Here is a 26,357-nt window from a genome sequence, read left to right as displayed (position 1 = left end):
ACCAGGAGAATGTGAGATAAGGGCCTAGAAATATGGGATAATCTCAGTGGGGTAAGTTCCTGCTGAGAGTGGAAAGTAAAGGTATGTTAAATCTATAGATCAGACAAATGCAACTTCCTTTCATTATTGCACTGTCAAAACAAAATCAAACAGAAGAAAGCATCAATGACTAAAGATTACATTTTCAGGTCTCTTTATTTAAATGTCTGATAGCACACAAATATCCTGAAGGAAGCTCGATACCAACAAGAGATTTTTACAGCAAGGTTAAGCATATTGATTGAGCATATAGTTAGGAAGAAATTTAATTTGTTATTTATCAATAAAAGTACACATATAAAATATGCAGCTTAGATAATACCAACAAATACATAAATCAGGCAGTGTTTACATAAAACATAGCATCCCTGGCCAGAATTGAATTTGGTTCCATTGGTCAACAGCCAGGTCTGGCAAGGAACCAGAATCAGATGCTGAGTCTTCAAGCTTGGAGGGTAAGGAGCTCGTTGGCCTCTTTATCTTCCCAATTTGTAGGTTTTGCAAACGAGACTCTTGGAGTTTGCCAAGGTGGAATAACGGAAGAATTCAGCCACTGAAGTTGGAATTCGAGGGCCAAACCCATCGGGACCATTGCCTGAAGAGGGCGCACAAAATCAGTGAACCGGTGCGGACTCGAAAGGCCAACATGGCCTGTTTCCGCTCCGTAAATGGTTATATGGTTATATGAGTTATGGGTGAAAAGTGAAAATTTTACAGGGAACAAGAGGGGGAACTTCTTCACACAGAGAGAGGTGGGAGTATGGAATGAGCTGCCAGCTGAAGTGGTGAATGCAGACTCAATTTTAATATTTAAGAAGAATTTGGACGGGTACATGGATGGGAGGGGTATGGAGGGCTATGGACTGAGTACACGTCAGGGGGACTAGCCAGAAAACTAGTTCAGCACAGAATAAAAGGGCCTGTTTCTGTGTTGTAATGTTCTATGGTTCTTGATCTTGCCTTGGTGTGGAAACTGAAAGATAATACACAAACCAATAACAAATGCATAAGTGACCATACATGGGTTTTGAAATGGGCTGTGAACATCGGAGGTGGAAGAAATGAAGAGAAAGAAAAGCAACACTCCAGCCATGCATTTAAAAGAAAGCTCTCAACCAATTTGTGTCTATTTTTTAAAAATTAGTTTGATTAGTCAGAAGATGAAGGCAGAAAGAAACAAACCGAATTACATTCTTGTTTTACTACATAAAAACTCAGATTATGGTCAAAGTCACTTTTGGAGTCTGAAATATCAATGCTCATCACAAATGTGCAAATGATTAAAGCTGAAAACTGGGAGGCATCAATGTGATTTAAACAAGGAAATTTAAACCAGACCAAAGTATTGTTTGCATTCTGGCAAGAAATAGATCAGTGAGGACAAAATAATCCACTATTTCTACTCTACTTTGAGTGAATAAATGTCTCCTGATTTCAGCTTGGAATAGCCTCCCTTAAATTTATAAGATTACAATTCTTTATTCTTGATTTTCATCAGTGGATATGGATCCCTTTATCTAATATTTTAACCTGATCATATTAGCCTTTGGGCTTCAATACACAAGAGTACAACACATGAAAATATCTGGGAGGGGAATATGCCTTTCCCCTGAGTTTGAGTAGTCGTTAGGGATTCATAAATTAATTAATCATTTCTTCCCCAGCACCAGTAGACCTCTATTTACATTAAAGTTTTACCAGGACTCAGTAGCCAAGAGCGAAGTGGTAAAACATTTCTGAACTTGCTTCTGATGCAGACTGCTGAGACACAACATCTACGATAGATGATAATAAAAATGAAAAGTTCATGAGATGGCAATGTAGGGAAGGTCTGATTTTCACACACCTCAATTCCTGATTCACACAGAAAGGACAAAGGCCCAGATTCTCTGCTCACTGTGGGCAAAACTGAAGGCAGTACCACAGCAATAGAGCAAATGTGAATGCCAAAGACCACACCACCAGTTTCCCTCCAAGCCACAGCCAGTCAATGATTTAACTATGAACAAAAATAATCGCAACTCCTCCATGCTTCATCTGCAGCAAAAATTAAAAATTTAACACCACTGACAAATTCAGAATCATCTGGAATTACTGACTGACTTCTGGATCATCTAATAATAGCGCTGAAAGGTATCAAACTGTGAGACCCAAGTTCAGTTGCACCACGACGTACTACAACTATTTAAGATGAAACCACAGACCGTCGTGTAGTCTCATTTCTCTCCAAACTCTACACTCTTTCTGGATTCTAATCGAGTCACTTTTTAATAAAAATAGCACCTATTGTGTTGTCTTAAAGAGTAAAATATACATAGTCAAATGCTTTAAGATTGTAACAGTCAAATTCATTAATTATCCAGTTAATTATGCATCAGGCCATTACTCAAATCTAGACTATTTAATAACTTATAACACGTTCTAAAGTAGATACAATCCGATATATTACATATCTAATGTTCATTTTATCCCTGACGTGTAGTGAAATGGTTACAACTGAGTTTTTGTCTTGACATGACACCATTACAACAAATTATTCTTAATAATCTATGTAAATTATTTATGATAGATTGTGTGAATAAGGGTTCAAATATTATGTCAATCGAAAGGCTCAGACACCAAGTAACACACATATATGGATGATTCAGGGAGCAATGGCATCACTTTTACCTTCAATTGCCACTACTTTGGGCAACATTGGTGGGGTTTAAAATCAGGTTAATATTCAGGTCAATTGTCCTTTTTGTCAAAATTCTTTCAACACAGATCTTGCTTGATCCACTGAGAATTTGGAGTGGCTTTTATGCTTTTGCAGTATGTTACTATCCCATTAATCTGGCACACTGGGAACTTCTGCGTTGCCAGACTAGAGCTTTCAAATTGTTTGATGTTTATTCATCTTAATACCAACACATTTTTAATTTACTTTTTTTTAGGCTGTTGCTCGATAGAACAATAACTATCCCACTGAATATGGTATTGCTTCAAAGGAGCAGTGGAAACAAACCAGGTGAGTTAAAAGAGTACAGGAACTAGACACTCATGAGTCTGAAGGAATCATGGCCCAGCATGATGGAGAGAGCATGAGAACCAGGCACCAGTGGGCAAGAGAGAACATGGGAACAGAGTCCCAGTGTGTTGAATGAAGCACAGGATCCAGAGCATTGGTGTCATGAAGAGTGCAGGATATAATAGCCAGATTTTGAACATTGAGATTTCAAGTTGTGACATCATTTATCAGAGTTTTACTATATTTTTCTTCAGTCAATGGTATGCAGATAATTGGCAGCCCATTAGATTGTAATAAAATTTATTTTGCTTTCCAATAAAATGAAGAATAAAGACATTTGGAAGCATATTCTTTTGTCTTAGACAAAATATGCAAGAAGTTTCTTTCAAAGAATTTTCCACCTTTTACAGATGGGTGGTTTAAATTATCCATTACTAATCCAAAAAACACTGTTAGACAAATATTAAAGGTGATGAAACAGATGTCTTAATCACGACCTAATCACATCACTGTGGCATTCAATCAGATAGTTCCTTCTCATTCACTAAATGCCCTACAGGAAAGAAAGTATCAGAATCAGAATCAGGATTTCTTGTCATGAACAAGTCATGAAATTCGGTGTTTTGCAGCAACGTCACAGAGCGAACGTTCATATTATAACCATCATATGACATTACTATAAAAACTAAAATAAAATAAAAATAACAATAAGAGTGGACGAAAAGTAAGGCAGCGTCTTTGGTTCATGGATCATTCAGGAATCTGATGGTAGCAGGGAAGAAGCTGTCCTTGTGCCACTGAGTGCTCGTCTTCAGACTCCTGGAATTTTTCCCCGACGGTAGCAGAGTGAAGAGGGCATGGCCAAGGTGGTGGGGGTTTTTGAGGATCGAGGCTGCATTTTTTTTTAAAGATACTTCCTTGTGTTGATGTTCTCGATGGAGTGAAGTCTGGTGCCTGTGATGTCGTAGGGCAAGTTAACAACCCTCTGGAGTTTATTCTTGTCCTGAGAGTTGGCGCCTCCAAACCAGGCAGTGATGCAACCAGCCAGAATGCTCTCCACGGTCCATATGTAGAAGTTCACAAGAGTCTTTGATGACATTACCGAACCACCTCACAAAGTATAGCTGCTGGTGAGCCTTCTTTGTGATTGCATCAACGTAGAGGCTTCAGGACAGATCCTTGGAGATGTTGACACCCAGGAATTTGAATTTCTTCACCCTCTCCATGACTGAGCTCTCGAGGAGGACTGGGTCGTGTTCCCCTGACTTCTTCCTTTAGTCCACAATCATCTACTTGGTTTTCTTGATGTTGAGCACAAGGTTGTTGTCATTACACCATTCAACGAGCTGATCTATCTCCCTCCTATACATTTCCTCATTGTCGTTTGTGATTCTGCTGACAACTGTGGTGTCATCGGCAAACTTGTAGATGGCATTGGAATTGTGCCTGGCCACACAGTCATGGGTGCATAACAAGTAGAGCAGTGGGCTAAGCATGCATCCTTTGGATGTGCCTGCGTTGATGATCAGTGAAGAGGAGACTTTGTCCCAATTCATAATGACGGTGGTCTTCTGCTGAGAAAGTCAAGATGCAGAGTGGGGAAGTGCAGGGCAGAGTGAATACAGAATGGATGATATTCTCTATAGGTTTGGCCTATTAGCCACTTCAATGTGGTGGTCATTTAACTGCAATTGTATGATGGAACTATTTACATAAAACCATTTCATGAATCTCTGGGCTTTGAACTTGTATCAGGTACCAATAGATGGATGAAACTGTTTAGTGATATGGTTACTGCAGAGAAATGGATCGGAGGTCAATCTAAAGGACCATAGGAGTGGCAGAGAGGATCACTGCAGTCACCCCCCCTCACCAACCCACACCCCCCCCCAATCACATCGACATGATCTACCAGAATCATTGTCTGAAGAGGGTGTGCAAAATCACTGAGGACCCCTTCCAACCTGCACACAGCATCTTCCAGCTGCTCCTGTCGGGGAAGAGATATAGGAGGATCAGAGCCAGCGCCACCAGGCTGAGGAACAGTTTCTTCCCCTGGGCAGTGAGAATGGAGAACGACCAAAGGAACTGCTCATACTAACCATCCGAGACTCTCATATTTACAAAACAATATTTATTTATTTGTGTATACGCAATATGCATTGTCCATCTGTAAGTATATTATGTGCGGTGCGTCTGCATTTTTTGCACGAAGACTGAGGAACACTGTTTCATCAGGTTGCAATCAGATGACAATAAACTTGACATGACTGGAATAGTTCTTTAGATCCAAATTACTTGAACCCTACTCCCCACAAAAAATATTTCTCCCCCCCCCCCCCAACCCACACTGGGCTTAGAAGATTTGTCCAAATAATAGAGTAAGTATGCAAAATCCAAGATGATAGGTTATTTGCACATCTATAGAACCATTCTAGGCTGCCTCTTTAACCTCCACCTAATATGTTCACTTTTGAGCAGTGCCAGAGGTTCGTATTAAGAGTAAATGATGACCAACAATACATGAAAGCTACTTGCATTTGAATGACATCTCATTAAAGGTTCTTAATGGAACCAACAACCAATCTCCCCTCCATCAACTACTTGTCCCACTATCTCAAGGGAAAAGCCAATTATAAAGACCCATCCCACCCTGGTCACACTCTCATCTTCCCCTTCCATTGGGAAACAGACACCATCAGATTCAAGTACAGTTTCTTTCCTGCTATTATCAGACTATTCGGATGCCACGGTTAGCGTAGCGGTTAGCACAATGTTACTAGAGCGCCAGCGACCTTGGTTCGAATCCAGTACTGTCTGTAAGGAGTTTGTATGTTCTCCCCATGACCTGCATGGGCTTTACCCAGGTGCTCCAGTTTCCTCCCACACTCCAAAACATACAGGGTTGTTGGTTAATTTGGGTGTAATTGGGTGACACAGATTTAAATTGGCTTTTTTACTGTGCTGAAAGATACTTTTTTCTCAAAATGATGCTTCAATCGAACCTTTGCTCTGTAACATTATACTCTATATTTTTACCTTCCATTGCCTGCTGTATTGAAGGAAGGGTTGACTTGACTAGGTAACACACAAAACAAAGTTTTTCATTGTATCCCACTCCATTTTGTGACATCAATTAAACGAGCTTCATTTGGACACAAAAGCAATTAGAAATGGCTAAATCAATCACCGTTTCAAATTTCTTGCCAGTTTAATCAGTTGGTCAATTAGGGGCAAAATAGATCAATTAGTGGTTCATAATCTGGGTCATTTCAACCTAAGATGGTTGGAGGAAACTAACGACATTAGGTCAGCCTCATACTTGATTTTACTTTCCACTGAAGTCCCAATAACATTGGATGGAGCTGATGTAATCATCTCTGTTTCAGGTTCAAATTACTCCTAATTCTCATTGAAACACAACTGTGATTGTGAAGAAACGGAGAAACTGGCGTTCTAAGTTTCCCAAGGGCTTTGAGCTACCTGAGTCTGATGTGGCATCACTATGTTCTTCCAAAAAGACAGAATTTCTGCTTTCACCTCCAGAAAATAAAACAAAATACAAACAAAAATGGTTTGAGAAGATGACTTACAGCAGGAAGAGTCTATACAAGGTCGCTGTTAGCTCATTTCAAAGAATGGGGTGCAGACTCCTCAGAATCCAGATTTTCAAAGTTACACTGCAGATTTATTACTGAATCACCAGACCAGTCTAATAGATTTTTTTTAAATTTAGACATACCGCACAGTAACAGTCCCTTTCGGCCCACCAGCCCGTGCCGCCCAATTATTCCCAACTGACCTACCACCCCTGGTATGTTTTGAACGGTGGGAGGACACCAGAGCACCCGGAGGAAACCCATGCAGAAATGGGGAAAATGTACACAGCACTGGATTTGAACTCTGGTCCAGACCGCCAGCACTGTAACAGCACGTGCTCACCATACTGTCCCAGTGGTCCATTAAATTTCAGAACTCCATTAAAAACAGTAATATGACAAAAGTAAGGTCACAGAATAGTGAGGACAAGGTTGTTAGAAACTCCCTGAAATACAAAGAGTTTTTGGTCAACAGGCAGAACGCCTAAATTTCGGATTCAGTTCAATGATAGTTGTACTTTCCCGCGAAAGTTTGGGACTGATGGAAATTTCTCCTTAGCTGGGCAAGTTGAGGTTCCCTCATAATCAATGAAGGCATAGAAAATAAACTCTTATTTAAATACCTATTAAAGAAAGTTGCCATCTTGACTTTGCAATGAGATTTCCCTAATAAGAAGCCAAAAAAAGAAAAACTATCACAAGAATCATTTCTTAAATTTATTTTATGAATCTCATCATCTTTGGATGGCACTGCAGGAATGGAGTATTTTTTTAACAATGAGAAACTTTTATTATTGTTAATTTAATCATTGTACAATGACGTTTCCTTCACCAAGGACGCAGCACTGAACATCAGGATATATGTTCATTTCAATGCTACATCTGGCTTTGGTGGATAAATCACTGCAATGCACCAGGTTTTAAATATGGTTTGAGTTCCTCAATTAGCCACAGCTCTGGGTAGAAGATTTCAAAAGCAGAATTATTCAGTGTCGGGAAGCAACAAATGCAAAGCCACTGCCCTGGTGGGTAGGCCACAAGAAAATTCTTGACAATAAAGGAATGCTTTGCATTGTAACCCATCAGTGACTAAATTACTCATTGCTGAGTGGCAACATCATCTTCCTTGGTTATTTTAACTGACATTTCGATTCTCCACACTTCCCAACAGACATTTCAGAGCCAAACTTGAATCAGGAACACGTTTTATGCCATGCATTTTTATAGTGGGTTGAAATGCCCACATGCATCCTACTTTCCAATCGTAACCATAATTCTAATAACCCTTCCATCGTGTGTTTAGAATCTTTGAACATTTTGAATTATAGGTTTAAACCTTTGGCTGCTAAATGAGTTGGTTGGATAAAATACTTCCTGTCAACCATCTTTAAATCTCAAATAGTTTGAACATGCTGATTGATGCCTGTTGCTATCTACTGTATATGTGTTTCTCTCATCAAAACACATCTACAATAACTGCACACAGAAAGCCACGATATTTATTACTCAATGCCTTTGCTTGTGGAAAAGATCTTCCACTTTTTGAAGGCTCATTTGAAAGTGCATATGTCACCAAATATAATACTTGAAGAGGATCATATAATTGCTATTTATAAAACTAAAACCCTGGAGCAATGAATCTTATTTACTTTTGATGAATATTTTTTAAGGGGAAAAAAAGTTCGACATTTTCCATGAGTTCAAGAGTAAGAGAGAAGTGGCATGAAAGAGCCTATTTGGAAGGGCTGAAGAGTAAAAGAGACAAAGTCTTTTTTGGTCCTGCCAAATTTAATGGTGGGACTTGACTACTATTTAATGTCCGGTTCCTGGCTGGATTTAACACAAGACTGCAGTTAGGGATCAGCGAGGTGGGAAACTGGGATCTGATGGGTCACCAGCAGTGGTGTCCAAGGGAAAAAATCAGTCAGGGGGTCAACTCCAATATCATGAATGATGGGAAAATAGATAAACACAGAACCCAACTGCTACAGGAGTGTGATTGAGCTATATCACTTCAACTGCAGGGTTTAATTTAAACATCTGGTTAATTTTGTGGCATGCAAATTGACTGTTGAGTGTTTCCAGTACTCACTGTTTTTAATGTCAAATTTCCAGCATCTGTGTTGGGTTTTGCTTTCCGATTTAAATGGAAAACTGGACTGCAAGCAATGATGACTGCCCAACCTTCTTACGTGGTAGGTTTCAGCCTTTTAAAATTTGATCCAAACCCTCCCAGTTAGAATTACCTTCAGAGTGAATGAGGCAAAGAAACTGAGTGAAAGAGGAAGGAAGGTGGGAATTCTGATATTTGATACAACTACAGGGAAGTTCTTCAGTATTCACTAATGAAAGGAATATGTGAAAGTATTCAGTGTTCAGTAAAGAAAGGAATATTGAGCCAGGTGAAGCAAGGAAACCTGGTAGTGAGATTAATGATGAAGGAGCATTGGCTATTTTAAAGAGAATAAAGATGGATAAATCTCCAGGTCCTGACAAGATATTCCCTAGGGCCTTGAGGGGACTCTGATAGAAATATTTCAAATGTCACTGGCCGGGAGGAGGTACCAGAGGACTGGAGGATACCTCATGTTGTTCCATTGTTTAAAAAAACGCTCCAAAAGTAAACCTGGTAATTGTAGGCCTGTGAGTCTGACATCGATGGTGAATAAATTAATGGAGAGTGTCCGTAGAGATGGTAATACACAATGATTTGGAAAGACAGGGATTGATTAGGAGTAGTCAACACAGTTTTGTACATGGTACATCATGTTTAACAAATCTTATAGTTTTTTGAGAAGGTTACTAAGAAGATTGATGAGGGGAAGGCTGTGGATGTTGTCTATATGGATTTTAGTAAAAGTTCTGCATAAGAGATTAGTTAATAAGTATCAAGCATTAGGTATTAATGCTGAAGTAGTGAAATGGATTCAGCAGTAGTTGGATGGGAGATGCCATAGAGTAGTGGTGGAAAACTGTTTGTCAAATTGGAGGCCAGTGACCAGTGGAGTGCCTCAGGGATTGGGTCCATTGTTGTTTGTCATATATATAGATGATAGGGTGGTAAATTGGATGAGAAGGTATGCAGATGATACTAAGATTGGTGGTGTTGTGGACAGTGAAGGCGGCTATCAAAGCTTGCAGTGGGATATAGGACAGTTAGGAGAGTGGGCTGAAAGATGGCAAATGGAGTTTAATTCTGATAAATGTTACATTTTGGTAGGACTAATCAGCAAAGATCATACATGTTAAATTGTAGACAACTGAGGAGTGCAGTAGAACAGAGGGATTTAGGAATTCTGGTACATAATTCCCTGAAAGTGGAGTCACATGTAGATAGGGTGGTGAAGAAAGCATTTGGTATGTTGGCCTTCATAAATCAGAATACTGAATACATGAGTTGGGATGTCATGTTAAAGTTGTATAGGGAATTGGTGAGGCCAAATTTGGAATATTGTGTGCAGATATGGTCGCCGAATTATACAAAGGATATAAACAGAATAGAGAGAGTGAAGAGGAGATTTACAAGAAGGTTTTCTGGGTTTCAGGATTTGAATTACAGGGAAAGGTTGAGCAGGCTGGAGCATAGAAGATTAAGGGGTGATTTGATAGAGGTATTTAAAATTATTAGGGGGATAGATAAGAGTCAAGGTGGATAGGCTTTTTCCACTGAGAGTGGGGGAGATTCAAACAAGAGGGATTGAGATTGAAGGGGGAAAAGTTTAGGGGAAACATGAGGGGGAATTTCTTCACTAAAAGGGAGGTGGGAGTGTGGAATGAGCTTCCAGCTGAAGTGGTGGATGCGAGTACTATTTTAATATTTAAGGAAAAGTTGAATAGGTATATGGATGAGAGAGGAATGTTTTGATAAAAAGAAATCTGTACTGTATTCAAAAAACAAAAAGGCTTGCATGCTGAGTGCTCAGATTGGGCTGCAGCACTCACTGGTATGTTCTCGCATCGAGATAGTTGACGTCACACAACCACAGCATGAGATTCAGAAAACTTCAAATGCTGGTTTTCCTGATTCTTTCATTTTTAATCCTTGAAACATCGAAGTTTCACATTCAGTTGGATTTTTAATGGCTAAAGAAGTAATCAACGCTCCTTCTCCGCGTTACATACGAATACTTAATGTGAAGGACTCGAGAGGCAACTTTCCACAAAATCGTCCTCAACTCATAGAGCTACTTTTATCCTGCACATCTTCATTTATATGAAAAAAAATCACCAACTCTCAACTTTAAAACCCTATCATACATAACCTACAATCGATAGGAAATCTGAACTAGGATGCCAAAGCTGAATCACATAGAAGCCAACTTGACTCTCAGGGTCATGTCTCTCTGATTAATCATAGTGTTATTACAGCAAAGGGACAAAGAGAAAATCATACAGATGAAAACAATTAATCTATTTTTGTGGCAACAAGTAAGGTGGGTGGTAACTGAGAAGTTTTATTAAAAAAAACCTGTCACAATATTCCACATTTCTACCCGGCCTCAACAAACGCTCACCACATGAGAGGCTTCCCAAGGCCTGAAGGGCCACTTTGATTCAAGAACACTGCAGGCATTAGCAAAAGCGTAATTAGGGTAAAAAGTTCAACCGCAGCTCCACGTCTAAAGCTGTGCCAGAAATTAACTTCCCCTCATTCATTGCAGCGTACTGTATTGAACTGAACTGAACCCTCCCTTAGAGCCCATATTAAAAACACATTTTGGCTTTTATGGAGCTGCTTCCTATTCAAATTAATTATTGTGCCACTTTCTGGATGTAATTTCAAGGAATTGAACCACGACAAGCTCATCTTTATCTTCCATGGTATTGACTAGTAGCAATAAAAATGAATCGTGAATTCAAATGCATAAAAAATAAACCAGAAACTTCAACTGGTTGAAACCAAGTGAAATAAAGGGAGTGAAAGTGATGCAGTAAGTTCCATGGTGCCACAGAATGACCGAGCCAGATTCCCAATTCTGTTGCAGATTTGGCTTCATCTCCAACATGTTGACTTCCGATAGTACTTTCTTTTAAAAGATATTCATTCCTTTGATTCCATAGAGCTTCTGCACCATTTCTCTTCTGAGACTAAATTCAATCCAGCCTCTCAGTCACTTAGAGATGTTGTAATTATCACAGCAAGGACTGTGATACAGGGCAAAGAAATAAAATAATATACAAACAGCAAAATTATTATATTTATTTTACTTAAAAACCAAACTGTGTCATTTGATGAAAGATTTACATATTAAATGGATAACATTACCAGTGCTCATATTTATGCCAGCTATGACATTAGCATCAAGTTCTCTCTCAAACAAATGCTCTAATCTATTAACAAAAGGGGTCATTTTAAGAATTATATCCAAGCAACCAATTATAAGATGAAAAATAAAATTATTTCATTTCTGCAGACTCAGCTGACTATAAACCATCACAGCAGCCATGGTCAACATTTATCATGGTCCAATCTACGAGCACAAGGTCAGAATTATGGAGGTGATAAGACTTTTCTTCTTTCTTTTCTTTCTTCTTTGGCTTGGCTTCGCGGACGAAGATTTCTGGAGGGGTACGTCCACGTCTGCTGCAGGCTCGCTGGTGACTGACAAGTCCGATGCGGGACAGGCAGGCACGGTTGCAGCGGTTGCAAGGGAAAATTGGTGGGTGTTGGGTTTTTCCTCCTTTGTCTTTTGTCAGTGAGGTGGTCTTCTTCCAAGGAGGTTGCTGCCCGCCGAACTGTGATAAGACTACATTATGAGGAAAATGCAACACTTACTTATGTAAGGACCATGATGATTTGATGTTGCAATTTCAGGTGAGAGGGAAAAAATTTAAAGGAGACTTGAGGATCATCTTTTACACACATTTTTCATACATTCAAATCTGAAAAATATTACTACCCTGTGCTCCTACCACCAAACCGTTATGTTTCTCTGAAGCTCGGGACAAAATATATTTCATAAAAATATAAAACACTTGGCTATCACAATTCTAACATCCAAAACGGTTAATAAAACTTCATAAAGTCATGAACTGACTCATATTTGTGTCTCACTCCCAAATTAAAATAAAGTATTTATCTTCCATTAGTGGAGAGAATGGGGCTGAGCTGAAGAGTCTCAAAGTTTGAATGTAATAAATCAATGAAAATAAACAATGACCAGAGATTTACAACCTTCCAAACAAAATTGTCAATTAAGTCAAGATTCGAGATTCCATTTATTGTCATATACACAAAGTAAACTAAAATCTTTCTTTTGTTTGTCTTGCAAAGGCCAACAAAGAGTCACCAAGTGATACAGTACCAAACAAGTGTTTCCGGTCAAAAGAAATGCCACAGACGTACAAAATTATAATATAATTAGTTATATCAAGTCACATCTTTGTCTATTTGGATTACAGACCATTTATTGTTCAATCTTCAATAATTGTTTGGATCTCAGTTGATTCTCTACCAGCATTGTACATCTGATCACACAGCATACAGGAGAGCACTTTACTCTTCATGCTTCTCACCTCTTCAAAAGTCCTAAAGCTTGAGCTTTCCTCTGGAGCCCCTCAAAATTTTCCTGTTCACATGTACATCCAATTTCATTTTAAAGTTATAACTGACTCTGCTTTGAATCATAACAATTTGCAAATGAAAAAAGTCTCAATTTTCCCTCCTGTCCTTTTACTAATTACTTTATATCTGTGTCCTCGAATCACAGGCCATACTACCTGAGGAAAGAGCTTCGCCTCTATGTTCAAACCTTCTCTAATTTTGGCTTCCGTTAAATCATATCCGAGAAACTGTATTCTCTTCTGGTTGTAGATCAGAAGTGTCTCATTGCCAATCCCGTTCTAATATATTATAATCTAATTTCGGTATGTCAGCAAAAACTCTCAAAAACTTATACAGTTTGGAGGCGCAACTCTCAGGACAAGAGTAAACTCCAGAGGGTTGTTAACTTGGCCTGCAACATCACAGGCACCAGACTTCCCTCCATCAAGGAGATCTACATGAGCCGGTGTCTTAAAAATGCAGCCTCTATCCTCAAAAGACCCCCACCACCCAGGCCACATCCTCTTCACTCTGCTACCATCGGGGAAAAGGTACAGGACCCTAAAGACGAGTACTCAACGACACAGGGACAGCTTCTTCCCTGCTGCCATCAGATTCCTGAATAATCAATCAACCAAAGACACTGCCTCACTTTTCATGCACTACTGTTACGAGCCCAGAGGACCCCAAAACCCAGCAGCAATGGATAGTCACCAAGACAAATGGTTACTTAAACAAAAGTTGCTTTTAATGATCTTTAAACATGAAAACAGAATCACACTTTAACTTATCACTATTGACTTAACTAACCTAACTTAACCCCTTCTAATTTGAAGCGCACGTGTATGTAAATGTGTGTTTGTGTGTGTGTGTGTGAGTTTAGGAAAGTTCTTTGATTCACCGTCCAATCTCACTTTTCATTCCTCCAAGTTCACTGGTTGCAGGCAATTCTTATACTGTCCACAGAATTGAATATTAATGAAGTTCACCAGGCTTTGGTGCTTGAAAGGTAAATGGTTACCGCTCAGGAAAGTTCTTGTTGGTTTTCAGAGAGAGATGCGTTGTACATTGACACCCACAACTGATTTAATTCCATCAGCCACTTCAGTGTCTTGCTGAAGAAACTTTCCCCCTCAGGATTCTCCAGATGATAACCTCTTTCTTTCAGGTCACCACAGAATGCCTTTTGGTTTCTCTTATTCCAAGTGAAACATTAGACAGCCAGTCCTCTCCTCTTGCATGAGCCTGACCAGGCTGAACTGAGCATTCACAACCAGTCTTCCAAATGGGGTTTTCCACAAGCTTGCCAGCTTGTCCTGTTCCAGTCCCAGCTGCTGCTGCTGACTGTAACACTGTAGAACAGATCTCTGTGTATGTCTCCCTCTCTTTCACGCACACAGAGAAAGCCTGTTTGACTCTCTCTGCTTATAAAACCACATGACCCTCCTAGAACGGCAAGTTTCCCTCCAGACTATCTGTGGCTCTGACAGGCTCTTTAATCTGTTGCCTTTTTATAAACAACCATCGGGCACACAAAACTCAAAACGGTCAACCAGTTTACCTATCTCGGCTGCACCATTTCATCAGATGCAAGGATCGACAATGAGATAGACAACAGACTCGCCAAGGCAAATAGCGCCTTTGGAAGACTACACAAAAGAGTCTGGAAAAACAACCAACTGAAAAACCTCACAAAGATAAGCGTATACAGAGCCGTTGTCATACCCACACTCCTGTTCGGCTCCGAATCATGGGTCCTCTACCGGCACCACCTACGGCTCCTAGAACGCTTCCACCAGCGTTGTCTCCGCTCCATCCTCAACATCCATTGGAGCGCTCACACCCCTAACGTCGAGGTACTCGAGATGGCAGAGGTCGACAGCATCGAGTCCACGCTGCTGAAGATCCAGCTGCGCTGGATGGGTCACGTCTCCAGAATGGAGGACCATCGCCTTCCCAAGATCGTATTATATGGCGAGCTCTCCACTGGCCACCGTGACAGAGGTGCACCAAAGAAAAGGTACAAGGACTGCCTAAAGAAATCTCTTGGTGCCTGCCACATTGACCACCGCCAGTGGGCTGATAACGCCTCAAACCGTGCATCTTGGCGCCTCACAGTTTGGCGGGCAGCAGCCTCCTTTGAAGAAGACCGCAGAGCCCACCTCACTGACAAAAGGCAAAGGAGGAAAAACCCAACACCCAACCCCAACCAACCAATTTTCCCTTGCAACCGCTGCAATCGTGTCTGCCTGTCCCGCATTGGACTGGTCAGCCACAAACGAGCCTGCAGCTGACGTGGACTTTTTACCCCCTCCATAAATCTTCGTCCGCGAAGCCAAGCCAAAGATAATTTTATAAACAACAATCCATTAGTGAAGCCTCTCAGGCACTCTCCAAAACATTTGCAAAGGCTCTGAAGCCCCGACACGTCTAGCATGAGCAGAGCTCCAGTATTTTAAATAAGATCTGTTTTAAAGTGTTTGTATGTGATCTACACTAACAAACCTGCCCCAATTTATCTCCCAATTTTTACATTTTTTAACATTTATAGTAATGTTGTAAGATGGTTATAATAAGAAGTTTGCTCTATGACACTGCCACACAGCATCGAATTTCATGACTTGTTCATGACAATAAATCCAGATTCTGATACATCTCCTCTGATGTGAGGCCTTGACATCTTTCCCGAAGAATTAGGCATAGAAATTGTAACTGAACTGTAATAATGGAATATAAAGTGTTTACATGACTTTCTTACCTCGATACATAATGTTCCTCTTCATAAAGTTAAGCAAGAATTACATCAATCTATCGTGGCGTTTTTAATTATCTGAGTACATATACTCCAGGTAATGCTTTCAGAATTGAAATAATGTGATCTGTCTAAATTAATATCAAAGTAATGGTGAAGAATTCCCATTGCAATCATAGTGTTAGGTAAAATCCATCTATTTTGGCAAAATAACACTGGAAAACTAAGATTTCGCTTCCTGAACACTTTTGGGCGCATTTTATGGATTTTGGGCTGCTGATCTAGAAAATCGCCTTAAAAATTTCGTATCACATGCCATTTTATTTTTTAGATGTCACCCATTTTTGTGATTTACTGACATATTTTAAGTCTACTTCGAGCCATCAAAATTATGAAGTGCCACATGTCATTGAAAATTTATTTTCTGCATTCTCACTTGGACGCCTTCCTTGCTGATCTTGGTGCCGTCAGTTTCAAATGTGGTGAAAGGTTTCACCAGGCCATTGTGACCATGGAAAAATGCTATCAAGGCAGCTGGAATCCATTAATGCTGTTGTTGGACACTGACACCAGAGGCATCAGCTGCTGAATACAAATGAAAATTAGCAAGAAAATATTTTTAGGTCAGTTGGACAATCACACTGTATCAGCGTTGTTATGTGATTAAACATCCCAAATTCAATCAAAGTTCAGTTAATATTTCTCCAACTTTCTATGTGATACAGCAAATTGAAATGATCTTTGTGTTCAACTTGAAGATGTCTCACATAATCCCAATTTTCTTTTCAGGAAGCAAACCTTTTGAAAAAAATGTGTTACCCAGTGTAATCAAGAGACAAGAATTTAGGGAGATAGTCACATGATGGAGTAGTGGCCGGTCAGGGAATTCCAGCCCTCTCCAGAAAAGTTAAAAAAAAAACACAAAGCACAAAGGTACAAGATTAAAATTTATAATAAAGTAAAAATAAAGGTGAGAAGAAAATGGCAGCAAAGAGAGAAAAGTCGAAAACAACGGGAAGAAAAGAGGAAGAAAGAAGGTCAGAAGAAGGTGAAGGCCTTACCTGTCCGAGGAGGCCCGCCGCGGAGAGAGAGGCCCGCTCCCTCAGGTCAGTGGAGGTCCCGGGCTCGGGACTACAAAAATGGCTCGCAGAGCCGAGGAAAAGTGCGCAACCGCGCCTGCACGACTCCTCACGCATGTGCGATGCGCATGAAAAAAACCACACTGACGGGAGGGGGGAACAGCTGCGGAGTCAATCTCCACAGCTGAGAGAGACACCTGCAGCACAGCAACAGGTGCAGAACACAGACAATAACGAGAACAAGAAAGAAGAGGGTAAAAAGAAAACAAGGAAACAACAGATGGTCAACCCAGAGGAAGAAGAACAGAAAGAAGTGGAAGAAGAGGAGAAAGGCAAGACAATGGATGTAGCTTTTTTTTTAAAGAATATATGGAATCAGTGAAAGAATGGCAATTACAAGAATTTAATGAGATAAAAAGAGACAAGAATTTAGTCTAAAATGCTCAAATTAAGTTAGCTTTAACTACCCATGAACCTGCATGTTGCCTTTAAATGGAAATATTAGCCTTTTTTTCTTGGCAACCCAGCATTTATTATTAATCCCTAATTGTCCTAGAGAAGATGGTCCTGAGCTGGTTGCAATGAGTCTAGTGAGTGTGCTTCCACAATGTTTTTGGGTAGAGACTTCCAGGATTTAGAACCAGCAACAAAGGTTGACCAGTACTATCTTACCAAATTCAGGTAGTATGCAGCCTGAAGGGGGATTTACAGGTGTGGGTGTTCTGATGTACCCTGTATATCTTGGTGGTGGAGGTCGCAGGAGATGCTGCCAGAGCAAATAGATGCAGAGTATTTTATAGATGGTGCCCAGTGCAGCCTACGTGTGGTGGCAGTGGAGGGAATGAATGGTCGACATAGTTGAAAGGATGACAGTGAAGCTACGTGATGTTGCTGCTGTCATCCAAGTGAAGAGTTTCTATCACACTCCTGACTTGTACCTTGTAAACTGTGGAAACTTGGGATGTCAGAGCTGAGAAACTGACCATAGGATACTCTATCTCTTATGGTCATGGTACTCAATGGCTGATGCAATCGAGTTTCTGGTCAGTAGTATCTCTGACATATAGATGGTAGGAGTCTCTGTGATGGCAAGGCTGGGTTCTCTCACTGGAGATAGTCATTGCCTGACACTTCTGTTCTGCAAATATTATTTGCTACTTTGTGCCTGAATGTCATCTGGGTCTTGTTGCAGACCTGTTTTTCTTTACTTAAGGAGTTACAAATGGAATTGAACACTGTGCATCACCAAACATCCCAACATGATCTTAGGGAGAGAGTGGGGCAGCGGGACCAGTGCAGGGACCAACAGTGGGCCGCTGGAAGAGTCTACCAACAGCCCACCACCAGCCCCCACACTGCCCCACTCCCCCTAACAGCCTGCCAACAGCACCCAACAATAGATGGCGGTGATGCTAGTGAGCCAAGCAGCGACAATTATCCTAATTTCAACTTCGCATACAAGATCCGTGGGATATTTTTAAGCCAATTTTGGAAGAAAAAAATTGGGTCTTATGTGCCAACAAATACAGTTCTTGGTGCTGCCTGTTCTCAGCAGTGCAAATTATCTGTGGAATTGGGGGAGAAAAGATGTGGCTGGAGAAGAAATTAAGTTAAAATTCTTGCTGGCCTTCACCTCAAATACAAGCAGATTAGCTTCCCCCAAACTATGCAAGTGCTCGGACATTGACGCCAAGTACTCTGCCTTTCTCAGCCTATAGTTTGCAATTTCTCAATTACCACTTCTTGTGCCAACAAATACTGTAATATAAATTTGGGAGGAATCGCTTATCCCAAAGAAAAATATAAATTGAAGCACTTAAAGGGAAGGATAGTTAACCACAGAAAGTAGAAAGGAATAGAATGCTGATTGAGTGAGACTAGAATGATGAGATATTCAAATGAATGGAATATGGTGTCCATAGTCACCAGCATGGCTCTTTTGCATTAATGGCCTGTTACTGTGTTCTACATCTAATGCAATTCTATAAATAAAAGAGACAGGAAGATATAGTGTCAGATCCTTTTGTACTCCCACAAGATTTTCCACGGCCAGTTCATGATGAATACCTAGTATTTTAATCAGCATTTCCAACCTCATCTCTTCATCACTCATTTTCCAGTGCACCTGATCATTATCTGTGTATTTATGAAAGGTTAGCTCCAAGAACCTTCCTCCTGATCTTTAACAGAGCTCTGAGGATCTGTCCTGGATGCAGTCACGAAGAAGGCTGCCCAGTGGCTATACTTTGTGAGGAGTTTGAGGAGATTTGGTACATCGCCGAAGAGGCTCAAAAACTTCTACAGGTGTAGAGAGCATTCTGGCTGGGTGCATCATTGTCTGGTATAGAGGTGCCAACACTCAGGACAGGAAAAAACTCCAGAGGGTTGTTAACTCAGTCTGCAACATCACAGGCACCAGTCTTCACACCATCAAAGTCATCTACAAGAAGCGGTATCTTAAGAAAGCAACCTCTACCACCCAGGCCATGCCCTCTTCCCTCTGGGAAAAAGGTACAGGAGCCTGAAGACAAGCACTCAGCGGCACAAGGACAGCTCTTGCCCTCTACCATCAAATTTCTGAATGATCAATGAACCACAGACACTACCTCACTTTGACTTTTTTTTGGCTGATAAATGTTTTCACTTTGATGCTGCAGCAAAACAATGAACTTTATGACATGTTCATGACAATAAATTCTGATTCTGAGAATTCTTCCCTAACTGTTTCTTTCCTTCTCAATTCCGTGACTAATTTCCCCACTAAAGAATATCTCTTCATCTCCTTTGCTGCAAGGTATTCTGACAATGTCTCAATGCATGGATTTTAATTCTGTATGCCAAGTGTAATAAGATATTTGAAACCTGGTCAAAGTGACAAGATTATCTTAAGTTCCAGGGCAGCTGGAATTCATTCACCCGACCTGTGGACTCGAACTCCAGCAATCAACTAATACATTACACCTTCCTGAATGTTTATTGAATAAAGCAACCAGAAAAGGTTAAGAATTCCCAAAATTCACAACACATTCTTGTTCTTTGGTCAAACTGAAGATAAAATTCAATTCAAGGTTAGTAAACCAGAGCAGAAAAAAAATCACCTCACCACGATCTTTCATCTGGATCACTCACAAAGAAATAACATATGCAAATTTGTAAAGATCAAGATTATATTTCAATGAAGTATTTCCCTCTGCTTTGATTACAATTAAGAAAATCATTAAGAAGGAATTGGATTTAAAAGTGGAACATGACAATTTATAATAAAATGTTTTCATCAAAAATACAAGTCACTCCTGATTTAGTTGGTACTTTTGGAGATTAAGGCTTTATTGGCCATTCTTCATTCTCAGATTGGTTCATGAATTAGTTTAGATTGTAACGTGAGGAACATTCGAGTCAATATCAAGTACCTCCTAGGTCAGGCATGGCTTTCCTGTACACAGAGTTATAGGACAAATTCTCCACAAATGCATTATTTAAAGTTCAGATTTATTGTCAGAGTACATACATGATATCACATACCACCCAGAGATTCTTTTACCTGCGGGTGAGGCAGAATTGTATTCATCAGTAACTATAAACTGTACACGAGACAGATACATGTACAAAAGAGCAACACATAAACAAAAAAGAAATGTAAACAAACTAACTGCAACACTGAAAAAAAATTCAGCAATAAATACATTTACGAAATAAGAGTTCTTAAACAAGTTTCTGATCGGGTCTGAAAGTGGAGGGGTAGCAACTGTTCCTGAACTTGATCATATTACTCTTGTGACATCTATACCTCTTTCCTGATTGCAGCAGTGAGAACAGGGCAAGTCACTTTGCCCTGGCCTGAGTCCATTGACAGAGTGTGGTTGAGTCACATGGCCCATCATCTCTACGTTGATCACCTAACAGCAAACAATACTAACATTTACGTCTTCCACTGCCTAGGAGAGACAGCAACATACTGAAGGGCCTATCATGGCCAAGACACCTCTTCTTCCTCCTCCCATTGAGATGATGGCTCAAGTATGTGAAATAGCACACCAATTGCCTTAAAGACAATTTCTTTCCTGCAGCCATCAGGCTTCCAAATGAACCCCACAACAGTGAGATCATACTGTCTTTGCTTTGTATGATTTGATCACTTTTTTTCCATGCAATTCCTACTTGGTAAGGGTGCTCTTGATTTTCTACTTTATGTAGCTGTCAGAATGTCAGAGTTATCCTATTAGGGCCTCGCCAAAGAACCCTTCCCCCATATCAGGTCTAATGTGACACATAAACTCAAATTCTCAAGTGCAAAAGTCATTCAAACCCTGTTTCTTTTCCTTTTACTTCAGTCATCAGTGAGATTTGATGTGCTTTAGTGGTTAGTCACTCAGTTGAGTTATTCGAATACACCTTTTGGGGCGTGCTAAAATTGCCCATCACTGTTCATGAGCTTAATACAAATCTGTTTCAACTAATAACAATAGGTTTATTCACTGACATCAGAATGCATACTATATAAAAAAAAATCACATCCATCCATGACAGAAATATAATAAATGTTTTAAGCTTTGATAACATTAACGATATTTGGTGCAACTTCATTCAACCAATCAAACAGAATTACTGAACATCACAGCATAACCTCTGGAGTCCATATCAGTTGAAAAAGATCTCTGAAAGCTAATCCCACCTTCATCTGTTATTTATCACATTTCATTTCAAGAATATAGCCAAATTATATGATTACACCACAATTACATTATCAAGGAGCAAGCTACAGATCCACATGACTTTTCAACCTGCCTTCAATCAACTCAGTCTATACGAGGGCTTATTGCCCTTCCCATTAACTCTTTCCAAAATTTCATACATCCCACTCAGATCCTTCCTCAGCCTCCTCCGATCAGTTGAGTCCTACCACAGGTTATCCAATAGTTAAAATTCTCCATGCCTGACCACACGTTTGTTAACCATTGAAATTCCTAGCACACTCACATCTTCCTGCAATACTCAATGTTATGGCCAAACAGGGTTTTGCACTGGAGGGTCCTTCTTTTATGCATTACCTCCTATTTCTCAACAATGAAGTCCGTGCAGCACTTTTCTATTCACCGGACCAATCTAATAATAGTTATCTCACTAGGCCAACCATTATTATATTCTTCTTTCCTATATTTAAGTCAACCATTAAAAAAGTAGCTGATACCTAGCTCTTCCAAACTCAGCCTTCATCACAGCAATACCCTTTTGTCTTGTCACTTTTGGGATCACCTACATCAAATGCTGTTTTACAAATATAATATCTATTGTTTGAGACTTGGTCAAATCTGCTATTAATATCAATTTATTATGAATCAAACATTCACTCATCAGCTCAAAATTTCAATTCAAACTGTTCAGGCACAACCCACCAATGACAAATTTGATTTTCAATGCTTATTTGTTTGACTGTATCCCATACTTTGCACATCAGCTATGTTGAGCTGTCTAACCTGCATTTAATCATCTATTCCGTTGTTCCATTTTAATCAATGATACATGCAGGATCTAACACCCAACGAAGATAAGAAAATAATGATCAAGCCCATTCTTGCTTCCTTTTATAATCCAAAACACATTTAATCTGGGCCTGGCAACTTATCTATTCAAGAGAATAATTAAACAAAAATAACTCCATTGTTTCAGTCTAGATGGTGACAGTTATTTGGCATTTTCATTCAGAGGGATGCAAATCTCTGAAATTCTCAACACCATGCTTAGTTACTAAATTTAGATGAACATGAAGGGAACAAAACAGCGACACAGTGATTGAGGTTGAGGGTATATCATGCTCTTATTGAGTGGCTGGATAGGCCTGGTTATTCTTTTAATTCCGACAAGCAACTGCAGTGATGTCCTCAGGACAGCGTGTCTCTTCCTCTTCAGTCATGAAATTACTTGAGATTATTATCATTTCTAAATCAAGAGTGCTGTTCAGCAAAGTCGCTAGCAGAAAGTGCAAAAGAAAATGAAACTCTGACTTTCATATCACTTGAAATAATTATTAAATAGCTGCTCGTATGAATTCCAAAATGCATTGAACTACAGGAGGGTCTCACAAGGGTGGAAGGTTTAGTACTAGCTGACGACATTAGTGTCATGTGCATTTTATTCTCCAATGTGCAAAGGCTGCTGCTGGAGAAGACAAATTCTTTCCACACTCCCACCCCCAACTCTGCCGCATCTGGTTTACATTTTTGACAAACATGTTTCGTCTCACCCTGTTGATCCTGTGCTTTTGCAGACACCAAGAAGTGGCCTTTTCTCAGCAAAATTATCGGTTTTGTAAAGACCTGTGAATAAAAGCAGAGAGGAAAAAAAATTAGAACAAAGGGGGACTTTCATTAACACACATGTCATCGCTTCAGTGTCTGCCAGTTCTCTCTCCCTCAATCTGTCACCCACCCACTCTTGTCCATTAGTCATAAGGAAGATGCTGTTTAGGGGCAGGAAATGTGTTAATGGAATTACAGCTCGAAGTCTGTAATCAAGACATGATATAAATATTTGAAAAATCAAAAAAAAATTAAAACAGGGCATTCTTTTCTGTCATCCACACAAGATCAAATGCAACATGCCATGGAAAGATAAATTAGCTAGGGGGTGGGTGGGGGGGGGGGGGGAGGTGGTCATGACTATGTATGAAGCAAAAATGGAAACACTGCAAGCATTTTGGAGTTGTAGAGTCAGCTACAACATGAAAAATATTTTACCTAGGAGGAACATTAACCTTGCAAACAAACAGCTTTAAACAATTAGTGGCTGAAAAGCCTCCAATGCCTGTTGCTTTATTTCCAATAAAAAGCCCAGCAAAGGACTGAGCTGCGATTCTAATTACTCCCCAGACACAAAAACATTGAAAAAACATGTTCATTGGGGTGTTAAAGGATTAATGAAGGATTAATACTTCTGTTGAAAGAAACAACTGATGTGCACTGTTTTGGCATAACAATTTTCCTTAAAGATTTCTTCAGTTGGTCTGTAAAGTTGTCCACCTTGCAGATTAAACATCTGGATTTGGGGAAAGCAAAAGCATTATGCATCCATATGCTCCATATTCTCTGGATATCCCTGCAGCGTACAGTCTTCGGCAGAAAAAAAATCAATACTATCATGCAAAAGATCAAAATAACTGGAAGAAACTTCTTCCTCTCTGCCATCAGATTCCTGAATGAACAATGAACCACAGACACTACCTTATTTTGACATTTTTTTTTCTTTTCTTGCCCTATTTTTTATTTCTCTAGTAAGGCGGTTTATACAAATGTTTACACTGAGACGCTGCTGCAAAATAACAAATTTTGTGACACATTCACGACAATAAGTTCTGATTTTGAAAAATATTTGGGAGATGGGAATCATCTTCCCCCTTCCCATTCTCACAATCTGTCCACCCTTGGGCTTCATTCTCTGCCCGGATAAATAACAATACCACATGGCAAAAACATTGAATTTTCCAATTTCAGGTTAACCCCCTTTGTGAGATTATCTTCACCTGGCTCCAGATAAACAGGAAATCAGTATCCATTTATGGCAGATATACAACATTAGAAACAGTTACTGGATCATCGAGCCTGCTCCACCACTCAATAAGATCATGGATGATCCGGATAGGCTAAGCTCCACTTTCCGATCCACCCTCTCTAATCCTCAATTCCCCTTAATATTCAAAATTTATCTGTCTTAAATAATGAGGTTGCCTTACTCCTTCATTGGGCAGAGAACCTCACAGATTCACTACTCTCTGGGAGAAACAGTTCCCCCTCATCTCTATCGAGGTAGTCCTAATTAGAGTCAGTAGTCAACTTATCTACCGCAGCAAGCTGTGCAATTTGAGGAGATCATCTTATAGGTTTTAAATTATACTGATGATTTTTCTAGACACATCAGATGTAACTGAGCACATATTGTGGGGGGGGGGGGCGGGGAATGGATTGATTAACAGGCAGAAAACAGATTAGAAATAAACAGGTCATTTTCAGGACCAAAGAAACACCTCAAACATCCACGCCAGACCCCAGGTTTTCTCCACCTGCATTAATGATTTGTATGAAGGAAAGCTCTGTACATCTGGAACATTGTGTACAGATCTGGTCTCCCAAAGCAAGGAAGGACATACTTGCAATGGAAAGAGTAGTGCAAAGTTCACCAGACCAGCTCCTGTTTTGGTGGATGGGTGTATGACCAGAGAACTTCTTTTAGATGAAATAAACACAGTCTCATTGAAAAGAACAAAATTCTTAAGAATTTGACAGGGTAAATGCAAGGTTGATAAATAAGAAGTTATCAATTCAGGACGGAGATGAGAAGAAATCCATTAGAGGCTAATGAATCCGGAGTTACTGAATATATTTCAGAAATCAACAGATGCATTCTTGTTTATAGGAGTAATTGTTATAACCAGAACTGAAAACTTGCACAATTCAAATAAATAGAAAGTGGTCTTTCACAATAAATTAGGATGATTTAAATCAGCCTGAAAGAAATTAGTGACGCAAGAGACTCCAAATTCTTGAATCTGGAGGAAAAAACAACCTACTGGAGAAATTCTTGATGTAGTGTTCTGACAAGAAATATCAACAATTCGTTTTTTTTCCTACTGGTGCAACTTGTCCTGTTGAGTTTCTCCAGCAGACAGCGGGTTTTTTGGCAAGAAGTTAGTATCAATTGATTGGGCAGCGAAACTACATTTTAGCTCCAAAATAAATCTGCGGATTGTGATTTGGAGATTATTTGCATTTGGTTGATTTCTGCTTGAATCCAAGATGGCAGCTAAAACTTAAATAGGGTTAATCCCTGAAATAAAATTTAATTACATCAATTCCTTTAAAGCTACCATTTCAAAAAAAAGATATAATTATTCACATTTTGAACAAAAATTCCAGTTCGTTATAAATAGAATTAGACATTTTATAAAATCAAGTGAATACTGGTGGTTGCAAAAATATCTCTAGACACTGAAAACTCTCAGGAATTGTGGAGTTTAAATACAAAATCACAAGCTGTAAATTTCACAGGAAACTTCCAAATATTTCTTTGGAACATGTGCTCTGATAAAACCACAGCATTTTAATCAAGGAAATATGAAAGTTCCTATAACAAAGACACTATCCCACAAATGTAGGTAGGCCGATGCAGACAAGAAATACCATACATACTACTGATAAAGGGACCTGACAGGATGGCTTTTGCTAACAATTCCAACAGTTTAGCCACTCCCACACAAGTTTGAGTCTCATAATGAGCAGGATGGGTTGAGTTACAGATGCTGGCACATCTTGGGTCAACTATCCACATGGAATCCCACAGAGAA

At 39.7% G+C, this 26,357-nt stretch overlaps 1 protein-coding gene across 9 annotated transcripts in view; it reads right to left on the bottom strand.

The window, feature by feature from the left end:
* bcas3 (BCAS3 microtubule associated cell migration factor) overlaps positions 1 to 26,357 on the bottom strand; it is a 728,081-nt gene that overhangs the window by 609,286 nt on the left and 92,438 nt on the right. For all 9 annotated transcript variants that reach the window (XM_069911282.1, XM_069911281.1, XM_069911285.1 and 6 more), the window contains exon 7: positions 23,265 to 23,337. In XM_069911282.1, coding sequence (XP_069767383.1) covers positions 23,265 to 23,337 — 73 coding nt within the window. The remainder of the gene's footprint in view (positions 1 to 23,264; positions 23,338 to 26,357) is intronic.

This window comes from Narcine bancroftii, chromosome 14 (assembly GCF_036971445.1).
Source record: "Narcine bancroftii isolate sNarBan1 chromosome 14, sNarBan1.hap1, whole genome shotgun sequence".
Lineage (NCBI taxonomy): Eukaryota > Metazoa > Chordata > Chondrichthyes > Torpediniformes > Narcinidae > Narcine > Narcine bancroftii.
Note: the sequence above shows the minus strand (reverse complement) of the source record. Positions and strands in the feature narration are given on the sequence as shown.